The sequence below is a fragment of the Calidris pugnax genome, unplaced genomic scaffold, assembly GCF_001431845.1.
Source record: "Calidris pugnax isolate Ruff unplaced genomic scaffold, ASM143184v1 scaffold212, whole genome shotgun sequence".
Classification (NCBI taxonomy): domain Eukaryota; kingdom Metazoa; phylum Chordata; class Aves; order Charadriiformes; family Scolopacidae; genus Calidris; species Calidris pugnax.
This window is the reverse complement of record NW_015091012.1, coordinates 523,733-548,022: the sequence shown is the minus strand read 5'-3', so window position 1 is coordinate 548,022 and position 24,290 is coordinate 523,733. Positions and strand designations below refer to the sequence as shown.

General features: G+C 41.2%; 1 protein-coding gene across 1 annotated transcript in view; it reads left to right on the top strand.

The window, feature by feature from the left end:
- LOC106895965 (venom phosphodiesterase 1-like) overlaps window positions 1-24,290 on the top strand; it is a 40,643-nt gene that overhangs the window by 2,986 nt on the left and 13,367 nt on the right. The window contains exons 2-15 of the mRNA XM_014955644.1: window positions 45-123; window positions 5,192-5,314; window positions 6,791-6,916; window positions 8,146-8,206; window positions 9,453-9,550; window positions 13,129-13,208; window positions 13,839-13,958; window positions 15,450-15,559; window positions 16,004-16,069; window positions 16,906-16,978; window positions 18,576-18,684; window positions 18,843-18,971; window positions 20,445-20,476; window positions 22,687-22,814. Coding sequence (XP_014811130.1) covers window positions 45-123; window positions 5,192-5,314; window positions 6,791-6,916; window positions 8,146-8,206; window positions 9,453-9,550; window positions 13,129-13,208; window positions 13,839-13,958; window positions 15,450-15,559; window positions 16,004-16,069; window positions 16,906-16,978; window positions 18,576-18,684; window positions 18,843-18,971; window positions 20,445-20,476; window positions 22,687-22,814 — 1,334 coding nt within the window. The remainder of the gene's footprint in view (window positions 1-44; window positions 124-5,191; window positions 5,315-6,790; window positions 6,917-8,145; window positions 8,207-9,452; window positions 9,551-13,128; window positions 13,209-13,838; window positions 13,959-15,449; window positions 15,560-16,003; window positions 16,070-16,905; window positions 16,979-18,575; window positions 18,685-18,842; window positions 18,972-20,444; window positions 20,477-22,686; window positions 22,815-24,290) is intronic.

Here is a 24,290-nt window from a genome sequence, read left to right as displayed (position 1 = left end):
TTATCACAATTGTCAACTTTAATTTTGGTGTGTCTGTGTGACAGGTTCTGGTGTGCGCTTTGGTGGCTGTGTCCCTGGGATTAGGTTTAGGACTAGGACTGAACCGTGGAGTCCAGGAGCAAGGTACGTTTATATTTTCAGCTTAATTAATGCTGAGGCTAGAGCTGGTAAAAGCCTTTAGCAGAGGCTCTGTTATAGCATGATGTAAATGCTCTGTGAAAACTTATTGCCTATGAAAATAAAGCTCTTTCGGTTTTCAAGTTTGATTGTATAAAACCTCATAATCTATACTTGAAAAACCTATCCTATAACCACTGTGTAACTTGGTTCTCTTTCCAGAAGTGTTAAATCTAGTTTACAACAGCTTTGAAAATTTTATCATAATAATATTTAAAAAATTTGAGATAGGTTGTACCTTATTACATGTATTACCTTGGAATTATTTAAGCAATATGTTTTGTAGAAGAGATATTATTGGACCATCTTAGGGACTGACCCTTTGGGTATGTTTGGCATAGTCCAGGTGGCTAATGTTAAAACTGATAACGAATTTTCTCTGAAAACATCAATTTCTGTAAAGCTATGGTGAAATGGGGACAATGCTTTGATTTAGTAGAATGTTATTTTTTTAGTTAGGAAAATGAAGTAGCATTCTGATGTCCGGGTTCAAGCCGGATGAGAAAAGCACAGCACATGGTGAATTAAATAAAACTGGTGCTGGAGGCTTGTGGTCTCAGGAGAAGGGACCTGGAAAGGAGTCAGGAGGACCTGTCATTCTGTGTGTTTAAAAATTAGCCCAGGTTTTGCATTGCATATCATTTGCAATTGATAGTGCAATTGATTATGTTTGTTTACCCAAAGTAAATTTCCTTATAGCTCCTGTAATTGTAGCGATGATTCCAAATAGAAGTTAATGAAATACAAAATTCCTGACTTTGCACAGTTATGTAAATATTGTAAAGAAATTAGAAGCACTGAAGGTTGCAAATTAATCACAGAATCACCGTGGTTGGAAGGGACCTCTGAGTTCATCGAGTCCAACCTCAAAAAAAACCACAAAACCAAACCAAACAAACAGAAAAACCACAACAACAAAACAAAAAGAGTTCATCGAGTCCAACCTCAAAAAAAACCACAAAACCAAACCAAACAAACAGAAAAACCACAACAACAAAACAAAAACAGCAGAACAAAAACCACAACACCCCACCACATCACACCCACCCACAAAACCAATAATCGTGGGCACTAGAGCATGCCCTGAAGAGCCATGTCTACACCTTTCTTAAATACCTCCAGGGATGGTGACTCCGCCACCTCCCTGGGCAGGCTGTTCCAGTGCCTGACCACTCTCTCAGTAAAGTAATTCTTCCTAATATCTAATCTAAACCTCCCCTGCTGCACCTTCAGACCATTTCCTCTGGTCCTGTCATTATTCCCTTGGGAGAAGAGGCCAAGACCCACCTCTCTACAACCTCCTTTCAGGTAGCAATGAAGTCTCCCCTCAGCCTCCTCTTCTCCAAACTAAACATGCCCAGTTCCCTCAGCCTCTCATAGGACTTTTTCTCCAGACCCCTCACCAGCTTGGTGGCTCTCCTCTGGACACAATCCAGCACTTCAATGTCCTTCCTGTAGTGAGGGGCCCAGAACTGAACACAGTACTCAAGGTGAAGCCTCACCAGCGCTGAGTACAGATGCACGATGACTTCCCTACTCCTGCTGGCCACGCTATTCCTGGTACAGGCCAGGATGGCGTTGGCCTTCTTGGCCACCTGGGCACACTGCTGACTCATGTTCAGCCGGCTGTCCACCAACACTCCCAGGCCTTTTTCTGCTGAGCAGCTTTCCAGCCACTCTTCCCCAAGCCTGTAGCGTTGCCTGGGGTTGTTGTGACCGAAATGCAGGACCCGGCACTTGGCCTTATTAAACCTCATCCCATTGGCCCTGGCCCATTGATCCAACCTGTCCAGGTCCCTCTGTAGAGCCTCTGACCCTCAAGCAGATCAACACTCCCACCTAGTTTGGTGTCATCTGCGAACTTACTGAGGGTGCACTCCATCCCCTTATCTAGATCATCAGTAAAGATATTAACCAAGACTGGCCCCAAAACTGAGCCCCGAGGGACACCACTGATGACCGGTTTTCACCCCATTAATCACAACTCGCTGGGCACGGCCATCCAGCAAGTTTTTTATCCAGTGAAGGGTACACTTGTCTATGCCATGATTCGCCAGTTCCTCCAGGAGAGTGCCGTGGGGGACGGTGTCAAAGGCCTTACCAGAGTCCAGATAGACAACGTCCACAGCCTTCCCCTCTGAGAAAGCGGGTCACATGGTCGTAGAAAGAGATCAAGTTGGTTAAACAGGACCTCCCTTTCATAAACCCATGCTGGGTGGCCCTGATCCCTTGCCTGCCCTGCACTTGCCATGAGAGCTCACCCAAGATGATCCTCCCCATGATCTTTCCCAGTGCCAAGGTCAGGCTGACAGGCTTATAGTTTCCCAGATCCTCCTTCCGGCCCTTCTTGTAGATGGGCATCACATTGGCCACCTTCCAGTCATCTGGTGCCTCTCCTGTTGACCAGGATTGTTGATAGATAATGGAGAGAGGCTTGGTGAACTCCCCTGCCAGCTCCCTGAGTACCCTTGCGTGAATTCCATCTGGCCTCATAGACTTATGTGTGTCCAGGTGCATAAGCAAATCATTAACTACTTCCTCCTGGATTACAGGGGATTTGTTCTGCTTCCCATCCTTATCTTCCAGCCCAGGAGGCTGAATACCCTGGGAGTAGCTGGTCTGACAATTAAAGATGGAGGCAAAGAAGGCATTAAGTATCTCAGCCTTCTCCTCGTCCTTGGTCACAATGTTTCCCCCGGCATCCAGTAAGGGATGGACGTTCTCCCTGACTCTCTTTTTGTTGACATATTTATAGAAACTTTTTTTGTTGTCCCTTATATTAATGGCCAAGTTGAGTTCCAGCTGGGCTTTTGCCTTCCTAATTTTTTCTCTGCATAACCTAACAAGATCTCTGTACTCCTCCTGAGTTGCCTGTCCCCTCATCCAAAGGTGGTAAACCTTCCTTTTTTCCTTAAGTGCCATCAAGAGCAATTTGTTCCTCCAGGCTGGCCATTTTCCCCACCCTTTAATTTTGCACCTCTTGGGGGCAGCCTGCTCCTGGGACTTTAGGATTTCCTTCTTGAAGAGTGTCCAGCCTTCCTGGACCCCTTTGCCCCGCAGGACTATCTCCCAAGGGACTCTCCCAACCAGCGTTCTGAACAGGCTAAAGTCTGACCTCTGGAAGTCCAAGGTGGAGGTGTTGCTAACCCCCTTCCTTACCTCACTAAGAATTGAAAACTTGAACATTTCATGATCGCTAAGCCCAAGACGGCCTCCGACCTCCACATCTCCCACTAGCCCTTCTTTGTCTGTGAAAAGTAGGTCTAGTGAGGCACCTCCCCTGGCTCACCTACCAGTTGTGTCAGGAAGTTATCTTCCATACACTCAAGGAACCTCCTAGCCTGCCTGCTCTCTGCTGTGTTATGTTTCCAGCAGATGTCTGGTAGGTTGAAGTCCCCAATGAGAACAAGGGCTGGTGTTTGCAAGACTGCAGCCAGCCGTTTATAGAATACTTCATTGACCTGCTCATCCTGGTTGGGTGGTCTATAGCAGACTCCCAGCACAAAATCACCCTTGTTAGCCTTCCCTTTCACTCTTACCCATAAACACTCAACTTCACCTTCACTGGAGTCTATCTCTATACAGTCAAAACACTCCCTAATGTACAGAGCTGAATTATGAGAGGTATGGACAGTTCAGAGGAAAAGGTTTATATTTTTTCTGACTTAGACTCACCATGCTACATATCCTGTATCATTTTAAATCAGGTAGACCATTTGAACAACTTTGAGTTGTTCAAAAGTCAGTGGACAGAGGAAAAATGAAATGAAACTCTCTAAACTTCAGCCAGAAAAAGCATAGAAAAATTGTTTGCATATGTTTATGTGCATTTGTGAAAAATCATAGCTATTTCTTGACAGAACATATTCCAGCCATAAAACACTCAGCTCTCAATTACTTATTTCCATCTCTACTTTTGACAGTTCTGTTCATGCTCATGACATATATTGGGTTTTATTCTAATTATTTGAAACCTTTCTTGTGGTGAACAGTAGTTGCTGATGTAGGCACTTAAAGCACAAGGTGCAACACTGAACTTTCTAAGTGTGAAACAAGCTGATTAGCTTGCCAAAAATTATTTTATCTCTAAAAGGTTTCTACACAGTGGATATTAAAGCCTGAATTTTGTAGGCAGTGCACCCTGCAAAAACATGAACCTTTTGGCAACTGTAATAGAAGTGTACCAGCAGATTGCTCCAAGCCCCATCCAGCCTGGCCTTGAACCCCTCCAGGGATGGGGCAGCCACAGCTTCTCTGAGCAACCTGTTCCAGTGTCTCACCACCCTCACAGGAAAAAATTTCTTTCTAGTATCTAATCTAAATCACTCCTTTTTCAGTTTAAAACCGTTCCCACTCAGCCTATCAAGAACATATTCCAGCCATAAAACACTCAGCTCTCAATTACTTATTTCCATCTCTACTTTTGACAGTTCTGTTCATGCTCATGACATATATTGGGTTTTATTCTAATTATTTGAAACCTTTCTTGTGGTGAACAGTAGTTGCTGATGTAGGCACTTAAAGCACAAGGTGCAACACTGAACTTTCTAAGTGTGAAACAAGCTGATTAGCTTGCCAAAAATTATTTTATCTCTAAAAGGTTTCTACACAGTGGATATTAAAGCCTGAATTTTGTAGGCAGTGCACCCTGCAAAAGCATGAACCTTTTGGCAACTGTAATAGAACTGCACCAGCAGGTTGCTCCAAGCCCCATCCAGCCTGGCCTTGAACCCCTCCAGGGATGGGGCAGCCACAGCTTCTCCAGGCTACCTCTTCCAGGCTCTCCCCACCCTCAGAGGAAAGAATTTCTTTCTAGTAACTAATCTAAATCACCCCTCTTTCAGTTTAAAACCGTTCCCACTCGGCCTATTGCTCCACTCCTTCATAAAGAGTCCCAAAATGACTTGGGAAAACAGATTTGGGAAGTTATTCAGCACAATTCTCCTGTGTCTTCATGATCTGTGTCTGGGCCAGGGTTGCTTGAGGACTCAGACTCAATGCCTTCTCCTTACAGTCAGCTGCAGGCACAAGTGTCATGAGCCGCACGGGGAATCGGTGCCCGGCTGCCGGTGCGACAGCAGCTGCAAGGGGCGTGGGGACTGCTGCTGGGACTACGAGGACACCTGCGTGGAGCCAAGTATGTTCCCTTCCAGGCAATGTTCACTGGCTTCCATTTTATATTGTGTTTGGGTTTTTTCATGTGGTGGTAATAGGAAAAGGATAAATTCTCGTGTTTACGTAGATGCACCGAAGTTCATAGAATCATCGAATGGTTTGGGTTGGAAGGGACCTTAAAGATCATCCAGTTCCAACCCCCTGCCCTGGGCAGGGACACCTCCCACCAGACCAGGTTGCTCCAAGCCCCATCCAGCCTGGCCTTGAACCCCTCCAGGGATGGGGCAGCCACAGCTTCTCTGGGCAACCTGGGCCAGGCTCTCACCACCCTCACAGTCAAGAATTTCTTCCTAAGTTATGTCACATTCCCTCAGGGAGGGAAGGACACGATGGTGTGGAGCTGCTTCTGTACTCGCATGGCTAGAAGGCATAATGTGGTGACCTGACAGAACACGAAATCTTCCAGAGTCTTTCTCAAGTCAGATCACCATATTTTTGTCTCCCTGTGGATAACCCAAAACATTTGCAGTGTGTGTTTCCTGGCCCAGATAAAGCTGTGAATGACCGTGAGCAGAAATCATAGGTTATCTTTGAGTGGGGCTCTGAAACGGTGCTGCTGTGTCCACTTCTCTTGTGTTTGGGAAACAGGTGGGTGTTTCCCAACCAGGTTCATTCTCAGCCTGATGGAGGGCTCAGTGGGGACCCTCTTCTTCCCTTGCATCTCTGCTGTCTGCCAGGGATCACATGCAAGCATAGGGAAAAAGCTCCGTTGCCTTCTCTTTCTCTTCTGTAGGAGAAATATGGCCCTGTGGATAACCCAAAACATTTGCAGTGTGTGTTTCCTGGCCCAGATAAAGCTGTGAATGACCGTGAGCAGAAATCATAGGTTATCTTTGAGTGGGGCTCTGAAACGGTGCTGCTGTGTCCACTTCTCTTGTGCTTTGGGAAAGGGGTGGGTGTTTCCCAACCAGGTCCATTCTCAACCTGATGGAGGGCTCAGTGGGGACCCTCTTCTGCCCTTGCATCTCTATTTTTTGCTGTCTGCCAGGGATCACATGCAAGAATAGGGAAAAGGCTCCGTTGCCTTCTCTTTCTCTTCTGTAAGAGAAATATGTGCTCCGTTGCCTTCTCTTTCTCTTCTGTAGGAGAAATATGGGTTTGACTGGATTTTTTTAGGTCTTCCCAGAAGGGTGGAAGGGATTGAACAGGGTGACTTTGGGGACACCTTTGTAAAATTAATTATTCTATGACTTTGTGATACCATTCAATGCTTTGAGAATGCAAATAATGCAAGGAAATAGGCTTTATCTTTAGTTTTGCTTTCAGATAAAACTTAGATAAATCAACTCAAGCAGGACATATAAATTTTAGTTTAATGAAAACCACGTCATCTTTTTTTTTTATTTATTTATTTTACCCGTTTGGGGGATTTCCACACAAAGGAGTTTACATAAGGTTCTGTGAAGCAAATCATAATATTTTTTCTTCCAATTTTCAGCCCGGTCTTGGAGGTGCACGAATTTCCGTTGTGGTGAGACACGGATAGCTGGAAGTCACTGTTCGTGTTCCGATGACTGCTTGCAGAAAAAAGACTGCTGTGTAAACTATAACAGCATTTGCAAAGGTAAATCAAAAGTGAAAAAGATTTATATATAAACTGTCCTGTGAAATAAACAGGTGGGAAAACATAGCAAATATAAAGGTAGATGCATTTGTTTCTCGGGATTAGAGTCTTACAGTGCTGTTTTGGAAAACAAAGATGTTTTAGGTGAAGCTTTTTGGTATTTTTGACTGGGAAAAAGATGGTTTCTGGAGAACAATGTGAATGTGTTTAATATCTTTGTTGGCGACATGGATGGTGGGATCGAGTGCACCCTCAGCAAGTTTGCTGATGACACCAGGCCGTGTGACGCAGTCAACATGCTGGAGGGAAGGGATGCCATCCAGAGGGACCTGGACAGGCTGGAGAGGTGGGCCTGTGCCAACCTCATGAGGTTCAACGAGGCCAAGTGCAAGGTCCTGCACCTGGGTCAGGGCAATCCCAGGCACAAGTCCAGGCTGGGCAGAGAATGGATTGAGAGCAGACCTGAGTAGAAGGACTTGGGGGTGTTGGTGGGTGAGAAGCTCAACATGAGATCATAATATGTGCTGGCAGCCCAGAAAGCCAACCTCATCCTGGGCTGTATCAAAAGAAGGGTGGCCAGCAGGGCGAGGGATGTGATTCTACCCCTGTACTCTGCTCTGGTGAGACCCCACCTGGAGTACTGTGTCCAGCTTTGGAGTCCTCAGCACAGGAAGGACATGGATCTGTTGGAGCAGGTCCAGAGGAGGCCACAAAGATGCTCAGAGGGCAAAAATTATCATAAATGAGTACAGCTGTAAAGCAGGTGGAGAATATTCAAAGGAGAACAGAGAGAATTGCTTGACATTTGGAAGCTGTAGTCAACGATGAAAGACTGAAGGAGCTTAGGCCTTTTGCAGAAAAAAAAAAAGGGTGAAGCGAGCCCTGGCAATCATCTGTGTACAGAATACAGTTTCAATGTTTTCCATTTAAAACCAAATAAAACTTAGGCTAAACTTTTATAGTGATTTCTTAATTTTGTTTGCTTGTCTGTGTAGTATTACATGTTTTGATTTCAACTTCCAATTGTAAGCATTCGCCCTTTCAGCGTTTGAGGGCCTGATGGGCTGCACTAAATTATTTCTAAAGGTGTCTTTAAGCCCACATTTCTACAATTCAGTATTGAAGCAGAAAAAGTACAAGGAAGAGCTTGAAAGAAATCAACCAGGAAAATTCTTTGCTGTTTGCTTGGGGTTTTTAATGCTGACTCAGTATTTTTTTTGTACTTTTAGGTGAAATACCTTGGGCGGAAGAACCATGTGTATCACTTGAAACTCCTCAGTGTCCAGCCGGGTAAGATAAAGTAATTTTGCCTTCTTAGCAAATAAAAACATTGTGAGGGTCACAAATACTCCAGTGGCAGGTTTTCATGAGGCTTTTGTATTTACTGACAATAAGGCTCCTATTCTATAGGAATATTTATAGAAGTAGTTTGTGGCTCGTAATGTTTTTTCTTTCTAAAACCTTTGTCATTTTGGTTGCACGTTCATTGATCATTTACAGTTCAGAGCAGAGTACAGGAGTTCAAATCCAGTTTGCAAAGACCTGAAAAATTGTTGATTACCACAAGGTTCATATATCACAAATTGTTCATAGTCCACTTTATGTTACCATATTGTGTCTCTGATAATTCAGCCAAATCACCTTATGCAAGCTGTAATAATTGCTAGAATCTGTGGTTGCAATTCTTTATCTAAGTAACAGGGTGTTGTTTTTTTCTTAACTTGAATTATCTTCAGGAAGAAAGGCATGTTAAAAGGGAAGGTATGAAAATAACTGTGTATCTACAAATGCTGAAACATGGTAATTCTGATTTCCACCTGTAGATATTTTGCTATTCATGTAGTATTGCATAATCATAGGTAGAGACCAGACAGAAACGCAGGGTAAAAGGTGTTCTCAAATTAAAATGGATTGTTTTCTGGTTCGGTTATGGTATTTGTGATGTTATCCGTTATTCTATCTATTTTACTGCCAATTTAGTTTAATTATAACAATAATACCTTTAGTATTGTGGCCTCTTCATGGGTTCCTGCATGGGCCTCCCAGCACCGAGGCCAGTTGACTCCAACTGCTTGTTGAGTGACTGCTCTATTTAGACAGTCCTTGTGCTGCTGCCCTGAAATATTTTTTTAAGATGCATTAAAAGATGAGACAGAATTCAGCCCATTGCTATGTACAGAGCCACTTTCACTGTTCTATTTCTATACTCCGGGCTTTTCTTTGGATGCTAGTCTGCAGCATTTGTATTTATTTGTATTTGTAATTAAAAGATTAACAAAGCCCCATTTCTTTTTCGAGGTTCTGTATATACACAGTAGCTTGTATTTTATTCCTCCAGTGGTTTTCTTTCAGGAGGATTTTGTGTTTGCTTTCAAAATTGAACTACTTGTTTATCTCACGCTGTGATATCAATTCTGAGAAATACATGGAAATTCTGCATCCTGCTTTTAAAAGTAAAATTTTTATTGTTAAAGATCTTAACAAGTTACTATCTCTCCAAACTCCTTTATGATGACAAACTCATATTTTCTTGTAGGTTTGATCTGCCACCAGTTATCCTGTTTTCAATGGATGGGTTTAGAGCAGAATACTTGGAAACCTGGAGTTCTTTGCTGCCAAATATTGAAAAACTCAGTAAGTTACCAGGAGTGCTTTGACTATTTTCTTTAAAAGTCAGCACATAACCACTCCAGTCCCTTTTGCTGCTGCCATGCACGTATGTTGCTCAGCAACAAGAAAATCACAAATCAGGTTTCCCTCATTAGTTGTATATTGTCATTATTCTAACGTTCTCCATTAATTCTTGTATTTGAGTGCACAGCAAACATGGCTTTTTAAATAAGGTCTCTAATACTGGTCAGGAGCTTTTTACTAAATAAAGAATTTGAAATGTACCTTTGAATACAGTCTAAGACTGAAAAATAATTCCAGAGAAGTATTTCCTATGTTCTCTGTACTCCATTGAAAAATTCTAGCTGTTAAGGAGATCATAATTTTATATGTATATTATGAAAAGAAAATGCATTGGGTTATTGGGAAATTTTCCTCAAAGATGCACTTTTCCAAATCAGCTATTTTAAGATAATAAAGAGAAGCTGCATATTTAAAAGGATGTCAGTGAATATTATTATATTAGACTTAAATGCAATGTAATCTACATATTGGTATAACAATATATTTATATGATTGCAGTAGCATTCAAGTAACTGTTTCCCAGTATTTCTGAATATTGGGAGAGAGAGTAAGTTGAAGATATTTAGCTTGTCCCTAAGGCGCTCTAAAAAGTGAGATGTATTAGTGCACACTTCATTAAAATTTTCTGAATATTTTAGAGCTGGACAAATAGGACTTTGTAGCTGGACAAAATCGCTACATATTTATTGATTTCCTCTTGGAAGTAATAGTTTAAATTGACAGTGTTTCTGTCTGTTCTGAATATTGTGCACATTTGAAAACTTATTGATGTTACTAAGTACTATGTTTTACTGAATAGTTAACGATCTTGTTTGTGGATACTGACGGCATCCAGAAACCTGAACTGGAAGCTGTGTGCAAACCTGACCTCTTGTGCAAATATTTTCTTCTTTGGTGTCATTCTGACATTGCAAGGAGCTTAAACCAGTGAAGAAATCAGGGATGCAGAAGTCAGTGTTCAGTTCCAGTCTTTTTGAAACAGGTGAAAAGGAAATGCCAAATTGACAAAAGGCATGAAATCCGTGCTACGTCTACATTTCCAAGAAATCCTTTCAAGCAAGAACAGATCTAATTCAGCATTACTCATATTTGGGGTCAATTTTAACAATTGCTTATGCACATTCATGCTTATAATTCCCAGAAATCTACAGGAGAAAGGAAAGGGAAATTTCTTTCTTCGCAAAAGAAAAAAATTAATGCTGATTTGTAGCATAAAATATTTCCTCTTGATTAACTCCATTACCCTAGGATTTTTAGTAGAGTTAATCAAGCTAGTTCATTTAGAATATGTACAGTATGAATGTAGCTCCCTTACTGCTGAAGAGAAATCCATACAAAATTATGCTGAGTTTCTCATGTATTTGTGAATTATTCAGCCCTTCTTTAAACACTCTTTAAGTCTTTTTTTTTCTGTTCTGCACCAGAACAGGCTTTCATTGTTTAGTTGATGTCGCTTAGTTATAATCAGTTTCTGTTCTTTGACTGAAACACTGTACATCAAAGAATAAAGTGTGTTTGGGTGTGAATCAAGTAATCATCTGACTGCAGCTTAATACAGAACGGTTTCTCCACACGAGCTAGATTAAAAAATGTCATTAATGCAACTGCCAATCTTCACACCTTTGTTTTGTGGGTAAATAAGTTGGACACTGCAGTGGATTTAGATATTGCAGATGATCAGGTGTGCCCTCAGACACTGCAGTGGATTTAGATATTGCAGATGATCAGGTGTGGTCAGTGCCCTCGATTGCTGAAAAGTGATGCAATATTTGGAGTAAAGGTGGGATGCCTGGGGCAGAGCAGGACACCTACATTTAGATATATTCTTGGAGATGTCTGCATTGTGCAACCTGGTCTAGTGGGAGGTGTCCCTGCCCAGGGCAGGGGGGTTGGAGCTGGATGATCTTTAAGGTCCCTTCCAACTCTAACCATTCTATGATTCTATGTGAGTTGTCTACATGGTCACTGTAGTCAGTGTGTTTATGTCCAACTCTAACCATTCCATGATTCTATGTGAGTTGCCTACATGGTCACTGTAATCAGTGCATTTATAATTAGTACAGTCTGTACAGTGCAATGCAGGAACCTGGAGTGCAAGTCAGTGCAACTGACAGACAGAGGGTGCCACAGGACAAATTGTTGCCTTAACCTATGTTTCTAGTGTCCTTCAGGCTGCTGTGGCATATCCTAGGTGGCCTTCAGAACCTGTGTCAGGAGGACACAGGCCTTCCAGTGATCTTGCATCAAAACTGCCAGCTTTCATGCAGATGTCTTGGATCTCCGGTTCAAGAAGGACAGGGAACTATTGGAGAGGGTACAACAAAGAGCTATGATGATGCTTAGGGCATTAGAACAACTCTCGTTCATGCAGATGTCTTGGATCTCCGGTTCAAAAAGGACAGGGAACTATTGGAGAGGGTACAGCAAAGAGCTATGAAGATGATTAGGGGATTAGAAAAACTCTCTTATGAGGAAAGGCCGAGCGATTTGCGTCTTTTTGGTCTGGAGAAGCGAAGACTGGGGGGGGATCTGATCAATACCTATAAATACTGAAAGGGTGGGTGTCAGGAGGATGGGGCCAGGCTTTTTTCAGGGGTGCCCAGGGACAGGACAAGAGGGAACAGGCACAAACTTGAACATGGGAAGTTCCACCTAAACATGAGGAGGAACTTCTTTCCTGTGAGGGTGGCAGAGCCCTAGAAGGGGCTGCCCAGAGAGGTGGTGGAGTCTCCTTCTCTGGAGACATTCCAAACCCACCTGGACAGATTCCTGTGCAACCTGCTCTGGGTGGACCTGCTCTGGCAGGGGGTTGGACTAGATGATCTCCAGAGGTCCCTTCCAGCCTCTACCATTCTGAGACTCTGTGATGTCTGAGGGTGTTTCAAATGGCACCAGGCTCCTTCATTCTTCATCACCAGACAGCCCTGAGGAATGTCTTGCCTGGGTTGACCTGAAGCTTCTGTCTCATTGTGTAAACACATCCAGTGCCATTTTGGGTCTCAGAAGTATCTGAGATGCCCATTTGGGGTGGCAGACTTGATTGAGGAGCAGCATCTGAAGGCCAGGCAGGCTCATTAAAGATGTCCCAAATGGCCCTAGGCTTTAGGGAGCTGAGTGGAGTGTCCAGGGTCCATTGACTGCAGTGGGACAGTAGGATTAGCTCAGAAGGAGACACCAGTGCCATTTTGGGTCTCAGAAGTATCTGAGATGCCCATTTGGGGTGGCAGACTTGATTGAGGAGCAGCATCTGAAGGCCAGGCAGGCTCATTAAAGATGTCCCAAATGGCCCTAGGCTTTAGGGAGCTGAGCTGAGTGTCCAGGGTCCATTGACTGCAGTGGGACAGTAGGAGTAGCTCAGAAGGAGACACCAGAATGTATGTATCTTAATTTAGAGTCACATTTCTCCTCTAATACTACAGCGACAGACTGTGGTGATTTTCTGGGTTTTTTTTTTTAGAACCGTTAATTTTCAATTAAAGAAGACTATATATTTATATTAATTCCGTGATCTGTTGCAGAAACCTGTGGCACACATTCAAAATACATGAGAGCCGCTTACCCCACAAAAACCTTTCCCAACCACTATACCATTGTCACAGTAAGTGAGAATTTGCTAATTTTCCTTTTCATTATCCGGGTGACACAGAAAGCACTATACCATTGTCACAGTAAGTGAGAATTCACTAATTTTCCTTTTCATTATCCGGATTTTGTGGTTTTGTGGTGCCAAGGAATTGACTAATTGTTTTGAGGGATGTGGGAGCTCAAGCTGTGGGAGGGAATAGGGGGAGAGATGCTGAGATATTACATGCAGGCATGAGCTGTGGGGCTATATATATTTATTTTTGCTGTCTGATTCTGGCCTGTGAACTGGTTATTCTGGTGATGTTGGATATTGGGTGACTATTGGGTATGGGTGAATGATTGGATAAGGCTGAAAATGGGTGAGGACACAGCCTTTTGATGAGCATGCATATTATGATGGGTTTGGCAGCTGATATATAGACACGTGACACATAATGTACTTAATCTATAGCACATCAAGTTTTATTTGGTCTGGGGAGAAAATAGGGAAACTACAGGAAACTTGACAGGCACGCTGAATTCGTGGCAGGAATCTGATGATCTGTGTGAAGGAGTAAAATATGTTCCATTTAAACATAGTTGAGGCTTCATCTGATTTCAAGATTCATGGTTTTTTTTGTTGTTGTTTATTTTCATTTTGCAGGGATTGTATCCAGAATCTCATGGTATTATTGATAACAACATGTATGATGTAAACATGGACAAAAGTTTCTCGCTTTCAGGGACGGAAAAGTTTGACCCTTCATGGTGGAAGGGGCAGCCAGTAGGTTTATTTCTCATCATTATTTCTCATTTCTTTATGTCTAGAGTGGCTCGTGTGCCATGTTATAAAACAAAGCAAAAATAAAATAAAATGCAAAGCAGTGTGATACATTTGCAGTACTTGCTAAATATCCCATAGGCTTCATGTTATAGGCTGACTACAAAATGGTTAGGTTTCTATGAAGGTAAAAGAACCCTTAAAAATCTTAATTATGAGACTTAAAAATCTCTCTTAATGTGGCAGTTAGTGAAAAAGACAAATATTTTGGCTAGTATTGGAATGGAAATCTTGCCACAGGAAGCCACAGTAAATTTTTTATATGGTTTTATTGTGGGGTTTTATTCTTTTCATCTTTAATTCTTTTCAGATTTCAAAATGAAATCTGACAATCTACTTCCAAATTATATCCATTTACGAATACTCTCGCAAAGTCCAGGCGTATAAAAGCAATGAAGAGAATAGCAAGAATCTTAATTTCCAGCAAAATGAACACTTGTTTATAACGTATGGCACATTTCAAAAAAATCCCTAAAACCCCTCCATCCTGATTGTGCCTATGGTTATGACTAATATTAGTAATTTACTAGAAATATCAAGTTGTAATAACAGTACAAAAATGTAAAAAACCCCACGTGGTGTATAGTATATCTACTAAATGCATATTTATATATTTATTTATATGATTGTGTATGTATATATGTCTGTGTAGCCACGTTTATGGTACGATTGTGTATGTATATATGTCTGTGTAGCCATGTTTACGGTACTCAAGTACCCAGGTTTTGGTGCTGTTGTTTCATGAAGGATTTTGTCAGGTTTGTAACAGAACCACACCTGCACTCGTTAAGATGAATAGAAATTTGCCCTTATAATAAAGTCATATAACTAGAATCCTAGAATAGAATAGAATAGAATGACTATTTCAAATGGAAAGGACCCACAGCGATCATCTAGTCCAACTGCCTGAGCAATTCAGGGCTGACCAAGCGTGTTTTTAAGGGCATTTTCCAAATGCCTCTTAAACACTGACAGTCCTGGAGGCTGGACCACCTCTCTAGGAAGCCTTTTCCAGTGTTTGACCACCCTCTTGGAGAAGAAATGCTTCCTAGTGCTAAGTCTGAACATCCCTGACGCAGCTTTGAACTATTCTTCCATCTCCATGACCTGTTCCATCCGCAATTGCCACAAGAAAAAAAAAGATCACAATCTGTTGCCAATTATGATTTTTTTTCTATGCTGAGAATACCCAAGAAATGGCAAGACCCTGGATTCCCTGCTAATGAGTTTTCTTCAGAACGTATATGGAGAAAACAAACTTCAAATCAGATATGGTCATTAGGTGACTGCGTGATATGTGAAAGAAGAAAGAGAAATGCATACTCGCAGCCCATATTTCTGACCCAATTCTGTATTTTTACTTTGGTGATCTGAGGTCCTCCAGTGCTGTAAAATGCCAAAAAATCATTTTTTTTTCTGTGTCTTTCCCCACAGGTCTGGCTGACAGCAATGTACCAAAATTTGAAAGCAGGCACCTACTTTTGGCCAGGCTCTGATGTTAAGATTAATGGAACATACCCCACCTTGTACACTGTATTCAACGGGTAAATTTTTATAGGGCTTGTAGTAAAATTCCGTAGATGACTCCAAAAATTCCAAACGCCATATGACAGTTGAAGGAAATGAAGTATAAGATATTTAAACCACACGATTTTTAAACAGTCTGACAGATAAGTGCCATGTCACATTGTCCTGGTTTTGCCACACGACTACCAATAATAGCTGATGTTTTCAGAACCATTTAGGGGATTCCCAATGAGAAAGTCAAAGGGTACTGTATGTTCTGCTCTTCCAAACAGTTCTGAAAGTTTCAGCCACCTGCAAGCCACTGATTGCTGGTGCTTAGTTAAGATGAATCATTCTTAAAACCCAAATCTGTGACTTTACTATATGACTAGAAGGTGGACACTTTGCATCTTGGAATTAGAAGGTCTTATCAGAAAAGGATTGTTAACATCTGGGTTTTTTGTTGGTTTTTTTTTTTTCAGTTCAGTTAAATATGAAGAGAGAATTTCGGGAATATTGAAATGGCTTGATTACACCAAATCTGAGAGGTAACAGTAATATCTAGCTGGTTTGTGAGGCTGTAGCTTAAAAAGGTTTTAATGCTTAGCAACTGAAATTTCTGTTGGTGTTTGTGAAACGTGCAATCTTCCTCACCAGCTCAAATGACCATTTCCTGAAATTAGGCCTGTTGTATAAGTATAGCTAATTGCTTTCAAGATGAGCTTGTAGATAGAAAAGAGGAAAGAGTGCACATATATCTGAATGGCATGTACTGTTGTGTGTTGTTTCTTTTACTGTTGTGTCTTTTTTCTTGGTGCATAGCCTGGAAACATTCAGTTTCTAGTCTAAGTGTATGGATGAAAGATATTTCACAAGAAATGTTAAATATCTGAAAGTAACTGTAGGCAGTAATTCAGGATGAGAAGTATATGTCAGTTCTGATTGTGGTGCTTGACTTTATGACATGTAAAATTGAAATCTTTTATTTGATATTTTGTTAACAAATTCCTAATATATTTGCAGTTAGAAGATGCTCTCTAGAGCCTCACTGCTTAATCAGGGGAAAAGATACCTTCGATGGTTGTTCCACTTACATTTCAAAAAGGAGCAGCTTGCTTTGCTGTCTGAGATCCTGAAGTTTTCCAGAGTGATTTCTGGATACCAATTAAAGACACTAGATACTATTTCTAAAATTGTAACTTCAAATAGTCCATGTTGATTAATTACAAAACACTGAGGAAGTTGCTGTATGGACTTTTATTAAGGTTCAAATAAATTATTTAAAATTCCATTTTAATTTTTTTTTTTTTGAATGAAAGTATTCTTTTGAAACTGTGTCTCCCAATTCTCATAATATTCTATTCTTATTTATTTCTTACTCGAGGCCTGATTTCTACACTCTATATATTGAAGAACCAGATTCTTCTGGACATTCATTTGGACCAGTTAGTGGTGGTGTAAGTAGCTTTTGTGTTTCTCTTAGACTAAATCGCACTGAAAATGGTGCTGTACTATGAACTTAACCAGCTTATGAACTTGGAAAGGATGGTAGATCAAAGATTACCTTGATCTCACTGTTTTGTGAGTGTTTATTAAGAACTCTTGCTTGTGTTTGAGCCCCGTGTTAGGATTCCAATACTGTGTGTGAATCAGAAGAGCTGTAAACCCAACCGACTGGCAGAAGATCAGTTCACATCATACTATTAGAAATAGAATCATACAATCATAGAATTGCAGAATGGTTAGAGCTGGAAAGGACCTTAAAGATCATTCAGTCCTACCAGGGACACCTCCCACCAGACCAGGTTGCTCCAAGCCCCATCCAGCCTGGCCTTGAACCCCTCCAGGGATGGGGCAGCCACAGCTTCTCTGGGCAATCTGTTCCAGGCTCTCCCCACCCTCACAGCAAAGAATTTCTTCCCAATATCTAATCTAAAACTACTAGTCCAATAATATCAATGATAGTATTTAGACTGAACTCTTAATTTTATTGCCAAGTGATATTTGGAAGCATGTGACCTGGCAAATTCTCAGAACTGTCTTTTATGTGTTCGTGACACTGTACTTCAACGTTTGTTAATTTGTAACCCAAAACATATTAAATCTGTTCCAGGCTCTCCCCACCCTCACAGCAAAGAATTTCTTCCCAATATCTAATCTAAAACTACTAGTCCAATAATATCAATGATAGTATTTAGACTGAACTCTTAATTTTATTGCCAAGTGATATTTGGAAGCATGTGACCTGGCAAATTCTCAGAACTGTCTTTTATGTGTTCGTAACACTGAACTTCAATGTTTGTTAATTTGTAACCCAAAACATATTGCATCTTTACTTGCATGAAGGCATAAAGTTCAGTCTTTAAGGAGCTTAGGACCTACCATATCAGCTTCTTCCTGCGATGGTCTTGTTTCATATATTTGAAAATGGTCTTCAGCAAAAGGCCTTGTTGTATTGTAGCGGACAAGGACAGAAAAACTGATCTTTGTAGAATAGTTTTAGGCTCCCTAATTGGAAGGGGGGTTTGTGCCTGTGTTGCTTCAGGGGTGGTCTGTGGTTTTCTGTAGGAAGTTATAAGGGACTGGATATAGGAGAGAAGGGCACCTTCTTGGACGTTACACTGGTCTATTAGGTAATACCTGCAGGTAAATATTTTTGAAATGCTGCTTATTGTTAATACAATGACATGTTCATGCTACAAAAATTGTATTTAGTATTATAAATCTGGTATTTTATATAAATTTGGGAGCGAGGAATAAATTCCATCTGAATGTGTTATTTTTTGTCTTTCGATAAACATATTTTAAAGCTCAATTTTTCTAAGGTAATAGGAAAAAATTATTTGCAGTTCTTTTTTTTAAGTCACATATTCTACTGTAGAGTAGTGGAGTTATACACATCTATAGTGTAGTGGTGATGGAAAAAGAAAAGAAGCAGTGATATCAAGTACCTGAAAACTGACAGAAAAGCTCACTTTTTCCAGACTTTGCTGATTGCATTTTAGAACTTGAAATCAGAAAGAAAAATTTTGATGAAACTGGTTTATCTCACAGGTAATCAAAGCCTTACAGGTAGCAGATCAAGCACTGGGGATGCTGATGGATGGACTCAAGCAAAGAAACCTGCACAACTGTGTAAACCTCATTGTTTTAGCTGATCATGGTAATGTGTATGGTTCTTTTTCCAATCTAAATTTTACTGTGTTGTCTTTTTTTTCCTCTGTGTAATATGTGTGCTTACTGGTTTTAATCTATAATTCACTTTATTTTCCTTGCCATATATTCTATCTAAAAAATAACTGTTTCTGTATTGTCCTTTAGGGATGGAGAGGACCTACTGCAAACAGATAGAATATATGACTAGTTACTTCAAGAAGATTGATTTCTACATATATGCTGGGCCTGCAGCTCGCATTCGAGCAAAAAATGTTCCACAGGACTATTATACCTGTAAGTGTGGGCCAATCCTGGGATTGCACAATCATCGTAACAGGAAATAAATAAATGAATGGGGGAAAAGGGATAATCAGTAGTAATCAGCAGAGTCAACAGCTTTCTGTTTCACTTAACCGATCTTAAACATCCATGGAAGTTGTTTGGATTTTTTTTTTTTTTGCAAAAATAACCCCTTTAGATGAAATCTAAGGTCAGACAAGCTGGTTGCAGGCTCTGATTTGCGTTTTCTTGTCATGTGGAAAGATGAAGTAAAGAGAAATCTAAGGTCAGACAAGCTGGTTGCAGACTCTGATTTGCGTTTTCTTGCGTTTGTCACGTGGAAAGATGAAGTAAAGATAAATAGCTTTATTGTTATGAACTGGAACTTCAGGTCTTTGGTAAGTGCGTTGCTCTTCACAGATTTCTTGTGCAACATTGGCAGAGCCAGTCTTTTTGAAGCAGTGACTCTTTCCAACTGTGTGGACAGTTACGGAATCTGAATCTTAGCGCAGTGGGATCTGAGCCTTGGTTGAGCCCGTTAGCTATTATCACAAAAGAACACAAAATTGAAACCATGTGAGGTAACTCTGACTTGAAATAAATACCGTGCTACCGGACTGAAAAAAAAACCCCAACATCCCAAAACTTTCTGTATCAGGGAAAAGAATGGAGAGAGCATGGAAGTGCTGTATTTAGTGATTTTATAGAATTCATAAAGTATTCTAAAAGGCATAATTCCTGTAGATCTCAAATAAGAGCTGGGATTCCATTCTACTTTTTATTTACCTTTTCTAATTGTATTTATATTTGTAGGCACAATATTTATACAACATAAAGCAGACTTTCCTTGGGTTAAGTAGAAGACAGTGTAAGTCAGACAGGACCAGAGTAATAAGCAGAGGAGCGAATAATGATGTTTTGTTTAAGTCTTAATCTCCATATAATTGTTGGCTCATTTCTTCTAATGGTTTTACTTTTTTTCTGAAGGAATATTTTTTTTCTGTAAGTTGCTCAGATTTGTTTTTCAGAAAGCCAGTGTCAAAAGGCTAAAACTCTTTGAAAACGTGCAAGGTGAAAGTGCTGAGACAGACTGGATTTTTGTCGGTGATTGCTGCTGGAAGTAGAATACAAGACAAGTGCTTGAGGAACAGTAAAAAAAGGTCATATTTCAAACAGAGGTTAGGTGGGAGAAGAAAATTTGGTTCTGACAATGTGTCAGCCTTGGGTGTGGGCAGTCATCACCATGGCAGTTTTCTATAGTCTGTCTTGACATTCCCAAAATGCCACTTCCATGGGCTACCACACTTACAGACAGTTACCCTTGGAAACACAACATTCCTACCTGTGGAAGGTCATGGTTACCATAATCTCCACAGGATAATAAAGAATTTCAATTTTACAGACAAAAAGCATGCTGAAATTTTTTTCATGAGTCTTTGGACCTTTTGCTGTTTGAATGTATGTTAATTCATCTTTTTTTTTTAACAGTTGACTCAGAAGGAATTGTTAAAAACCTCACAGTGAGTAAATATTTTCATAATTTTTCCTCATAGTTCCTCTTAATTGGAATCTGATCAAAAAACACAGTTTGTGGAAAAACTGAGACTACAGTGCCAGTTTAAACAGCTTACTGGCTCCAGGGTACCATAGGAGGAGGTTCTGGAAGGTGTTTGAAGATGGTCCACAAGGGTTTGCCTTGGGGGGCTCTCTGCTCAGAGCAAAAGTTTTCTGTACTTCACTTCGAAAGAGAAGAAGTGTCTGAGTTCACGTGGAGAAAGTAGGTTATATCTTCATTATAGAACAGAATACAACACAGAGACACTTTAGATAATAGGTGTCTGTTAGCTCTGGACCACAAGTGCTGCACCCAAAGAAGGTTGAAGCAAGTCTTCCACACAACAAATAATAATGACATTGTAAAGCACATTGCCACAGGATGTTGTAGAAGCTGGAAATATAAATACATCGGGGGGATTTTAGACAAATTAACAGAATACAGGCCTGTAAGAGGTATTAAACACGATCCATAAAGAACCTCTGATTTAAGAAATCCCTGAAACCTAGAGCAGGTACAAGAAAGAAGGTTCATTTGATACTTGGCTTGTTCTCACACACTTTCTCAAAGTATCCAACTCTATTTCTTTGCTTTTATAATTTACAGTTAAATATTTATAGAATCGTACAATCATTGAATTGTTTAGTTTGGAAAAGACCTTTAAGATCATCAAGTCCAACCATTAACCCAACACTGCTAAGTCGACCACTAAACCCATGTCCCTCAGCACCACATCTATACATCTTTTAAACACCTCCAGGGATGGTGACTCCACCACTGCCCTGGGCAGCCCATTCCAATGTGCAATAACCCTTTCAGTGTAAAAAATTTTCCTAATATCCAATCTGAACCTCCCGTGGTGCAACTTGAGGCCCTTTCCTCTTGTCCCATCACCTGTTCCTTGGGAGAAGAGACCAACCCCCCCTGGCTACACCCTCCTTTCAGGGAGTTGGAGAGAGCCAGAAGGTCTCCCCTCAGCCTCCTTTTCTCCAGGCTGAACACCCCCAGCTCCCTCAGCCGCTCCTCACCAGACTTGTGCTCCAGACCCCTCACCAGCTCCATTGCCCTTCTCTGGACCCGCTCCAGCCCCTCAATGTCTTTTTCTTGTCGTGAGGGCCCCAAAACTGAACACAGAATTTGAGGTGGGGCCTCACCAGTGGCCAGTACAGGGCGACAATCACTTCCCATGAGCAGCCAGTTTTTAAAGGAGAATGCTGTGGGAAACTTAAACTCCTTGCTGTCCATGTATTGTCATAATTTTCCCTTCTTTAATTCATTGCCAGGTTGTTTACTGTTCTGTGACTAGTCCTAGTCCAAACAGTAGACAGATGTTCTGGTACTTTGAGAATAAATGTTCTCAGTTTGGAAAAATTCTGCACGGTCTACAGACAGTCTGGAGCCATATAGCCAGACAAAGTGGGAATATTTCTGATAAATCACCACTAGATGTCTTCCTTTAACCTGTTGAACACCACAGTTGTGCCGTATTACGTGTAGCTTTTGCTTCCTATGTGTAGTACTACCGCAGTCCAACAGGCAGTGAATGTTCCTGTTTAATTTTTTCTTGATTCTATATACATAAGAACACATCTTTTATTCCCCAGCATCCAAAGGAGACACAGGCTGAGAGAGTTGGGGTTGTTCAGCCTGGAGAAGGCTCTGGGGAGACCTTAGAGCCCCTTCCAGTCCCTCAGGGGGCTCCAGGAGAGATGGGGAGGGACTCTGGATCAGGGAGGGGAGCCATAATACGAGGGGTGACAGATTTAAACTGAAAGAGGGGAGATTAAGATGAGATATTAGGAAGAAATTCTTTGCTGTGAGGGTGGGGAGAGCCTGGCCCAGGTTGCCCAGAGAAGCTGTGGCTGCCCCATCCCTGGAGGGGTTCAAGGCCAGGCTGGAGGGGGCTTGGAGCAACCTGCTCTGGTGGGAGGTGTCCCTGCCCAGGGCAGGGGGTTGGAACTCCATGATCTTTAAGGTCCCTACCAACCCAAACCATGCTATGGTTCTATGGTTCTATGATCAATGGTTGGGAATAGCAGAAAGAGCTTTTTCATTGCTACGTCCCCTCTGCCATTGTCACCTCCCTGTCACCAAGGTGGTTGTGATAACTTTATGTGATGGGTTTATTTTTGATACTGAGCAAAACTCCTGACCGGGCTGCCTCCTCTCACACAGTGCAAAAGGTCCCCTCAGCACTTCAAGCCTTACCTTACGCCTGACTTGCCGAAACGATTCCACTATGCCAACAACATCCGCATCGATAAGGTCCATCTTCTGGTGGATCGGCAGTGGCTGGCTGTGAGGTAACGTCATTTGTGTGACTCTTTTATCTTTTTTCATCTCCTTCTCAGCCTTTTAATTTCCTTCACAGGTGCCTCGTTTCCCATTTTGCTTCAGACTTGTCACATTTCAATGTTCGTTACATTTAAAATCTTACTGTAAAGAAGCAAACGTGCCTTATACATAAAGCCAAAAATGTATTATTTGTATGATTCAAATCTGAACAGTCTAATAGAAGATTTGTCATCATTACTCCAGATGGAATTTTTACAGAAAAAAAAATGAAGAAAAAAGGAACTAAAGAAATTAATACAGAAAATGTCTCAAAAAACCCCTAAAACCCCAAAAGGCACTTAAAATTGTTATACAAAGCCTTCCTAGCCCTTTTCCTGGTGTTGCAGTTACTCCTCTAGTGTCCTTCTGGGTGCTAAGGTTGATGCCTTCAGCCTGGTGGATGTGTGGACACGGCCAGTAGTCAGCATTAGGAGTCCTTCCTCAGGAGGAACGTGATGTTGATGTTTCTCTTCCTCACTGTGTGGTCCAAACGGGGTCCTTCCTACCTGTAGGCTAACACTAGAGCCTGCTCATTCTCCACAGCTCTGCAAATTAACGTTACATCTTGGTTCACTAGATAAAGTGCATTCTACACGTGTTAGATATTTGTTCTTTATTCTCTTTCTTACCTCTGAGTCCGGTTTTGCTGAGTTCTAGATCTGCATTTCTTTAACTGACCATTGGTGCGTTGTTTCCAGCCCTGGGGTCTCGATTCTACACAGAATAACTGATTGTTACTGCTAGCTGTATAAAAATGATGTCTTTGCCTTGCAAAGATGAGCTGACAGCAAATTAGAGGCAACCACCTGCTCATTGCAAAAAATTGCTGTAAGAGCTAATCAATGAAAAATAAAAATAGCTCTGAGCAAGTCAAGAGCAGCTCAGACAAGCTTTTGTCCCGAGGCTTTGAAAACTCAATATAAAGCCTGGGGTGTTAATTGAAATATTGTATTTACTGAGCTACAGCACTGCACTGGGAGAACCATGAGCCCACTTGAAATTTCAAGACGATTCACATAGTAGAAAACACCAGATCAGTAATATTGTATTTACTGAGCTACAGCACTGCAGTGGGAGAAGCATGAACCCACTTGGAATTTCAAGACGATTCACATAGTAGAAAACACCAGATCAGTGTATGATTTAATTGTTTGGATGCAACCAAATAGTTGCCCCGGACATATAAAAAGAAATGCCCACTGAAAAATCTCATATTCACCCTTTTTTAAACTGCGCTCAAATGTTCTTGTGCCTCTGAAAACAGGACACATGTGCTTGACAACTGTGCGTTGAATTGGGATGAATATTGGAATTGAATGGGATGAATATCACATTATCTTTCCATGTATCCTAGCAACGGGTAAATTTAAACAAGTGTTAGTCATTATAAGTCAGACTATTCTGACATGTTATTAATTCTATAGTCCAGTTACAGCATCCACACC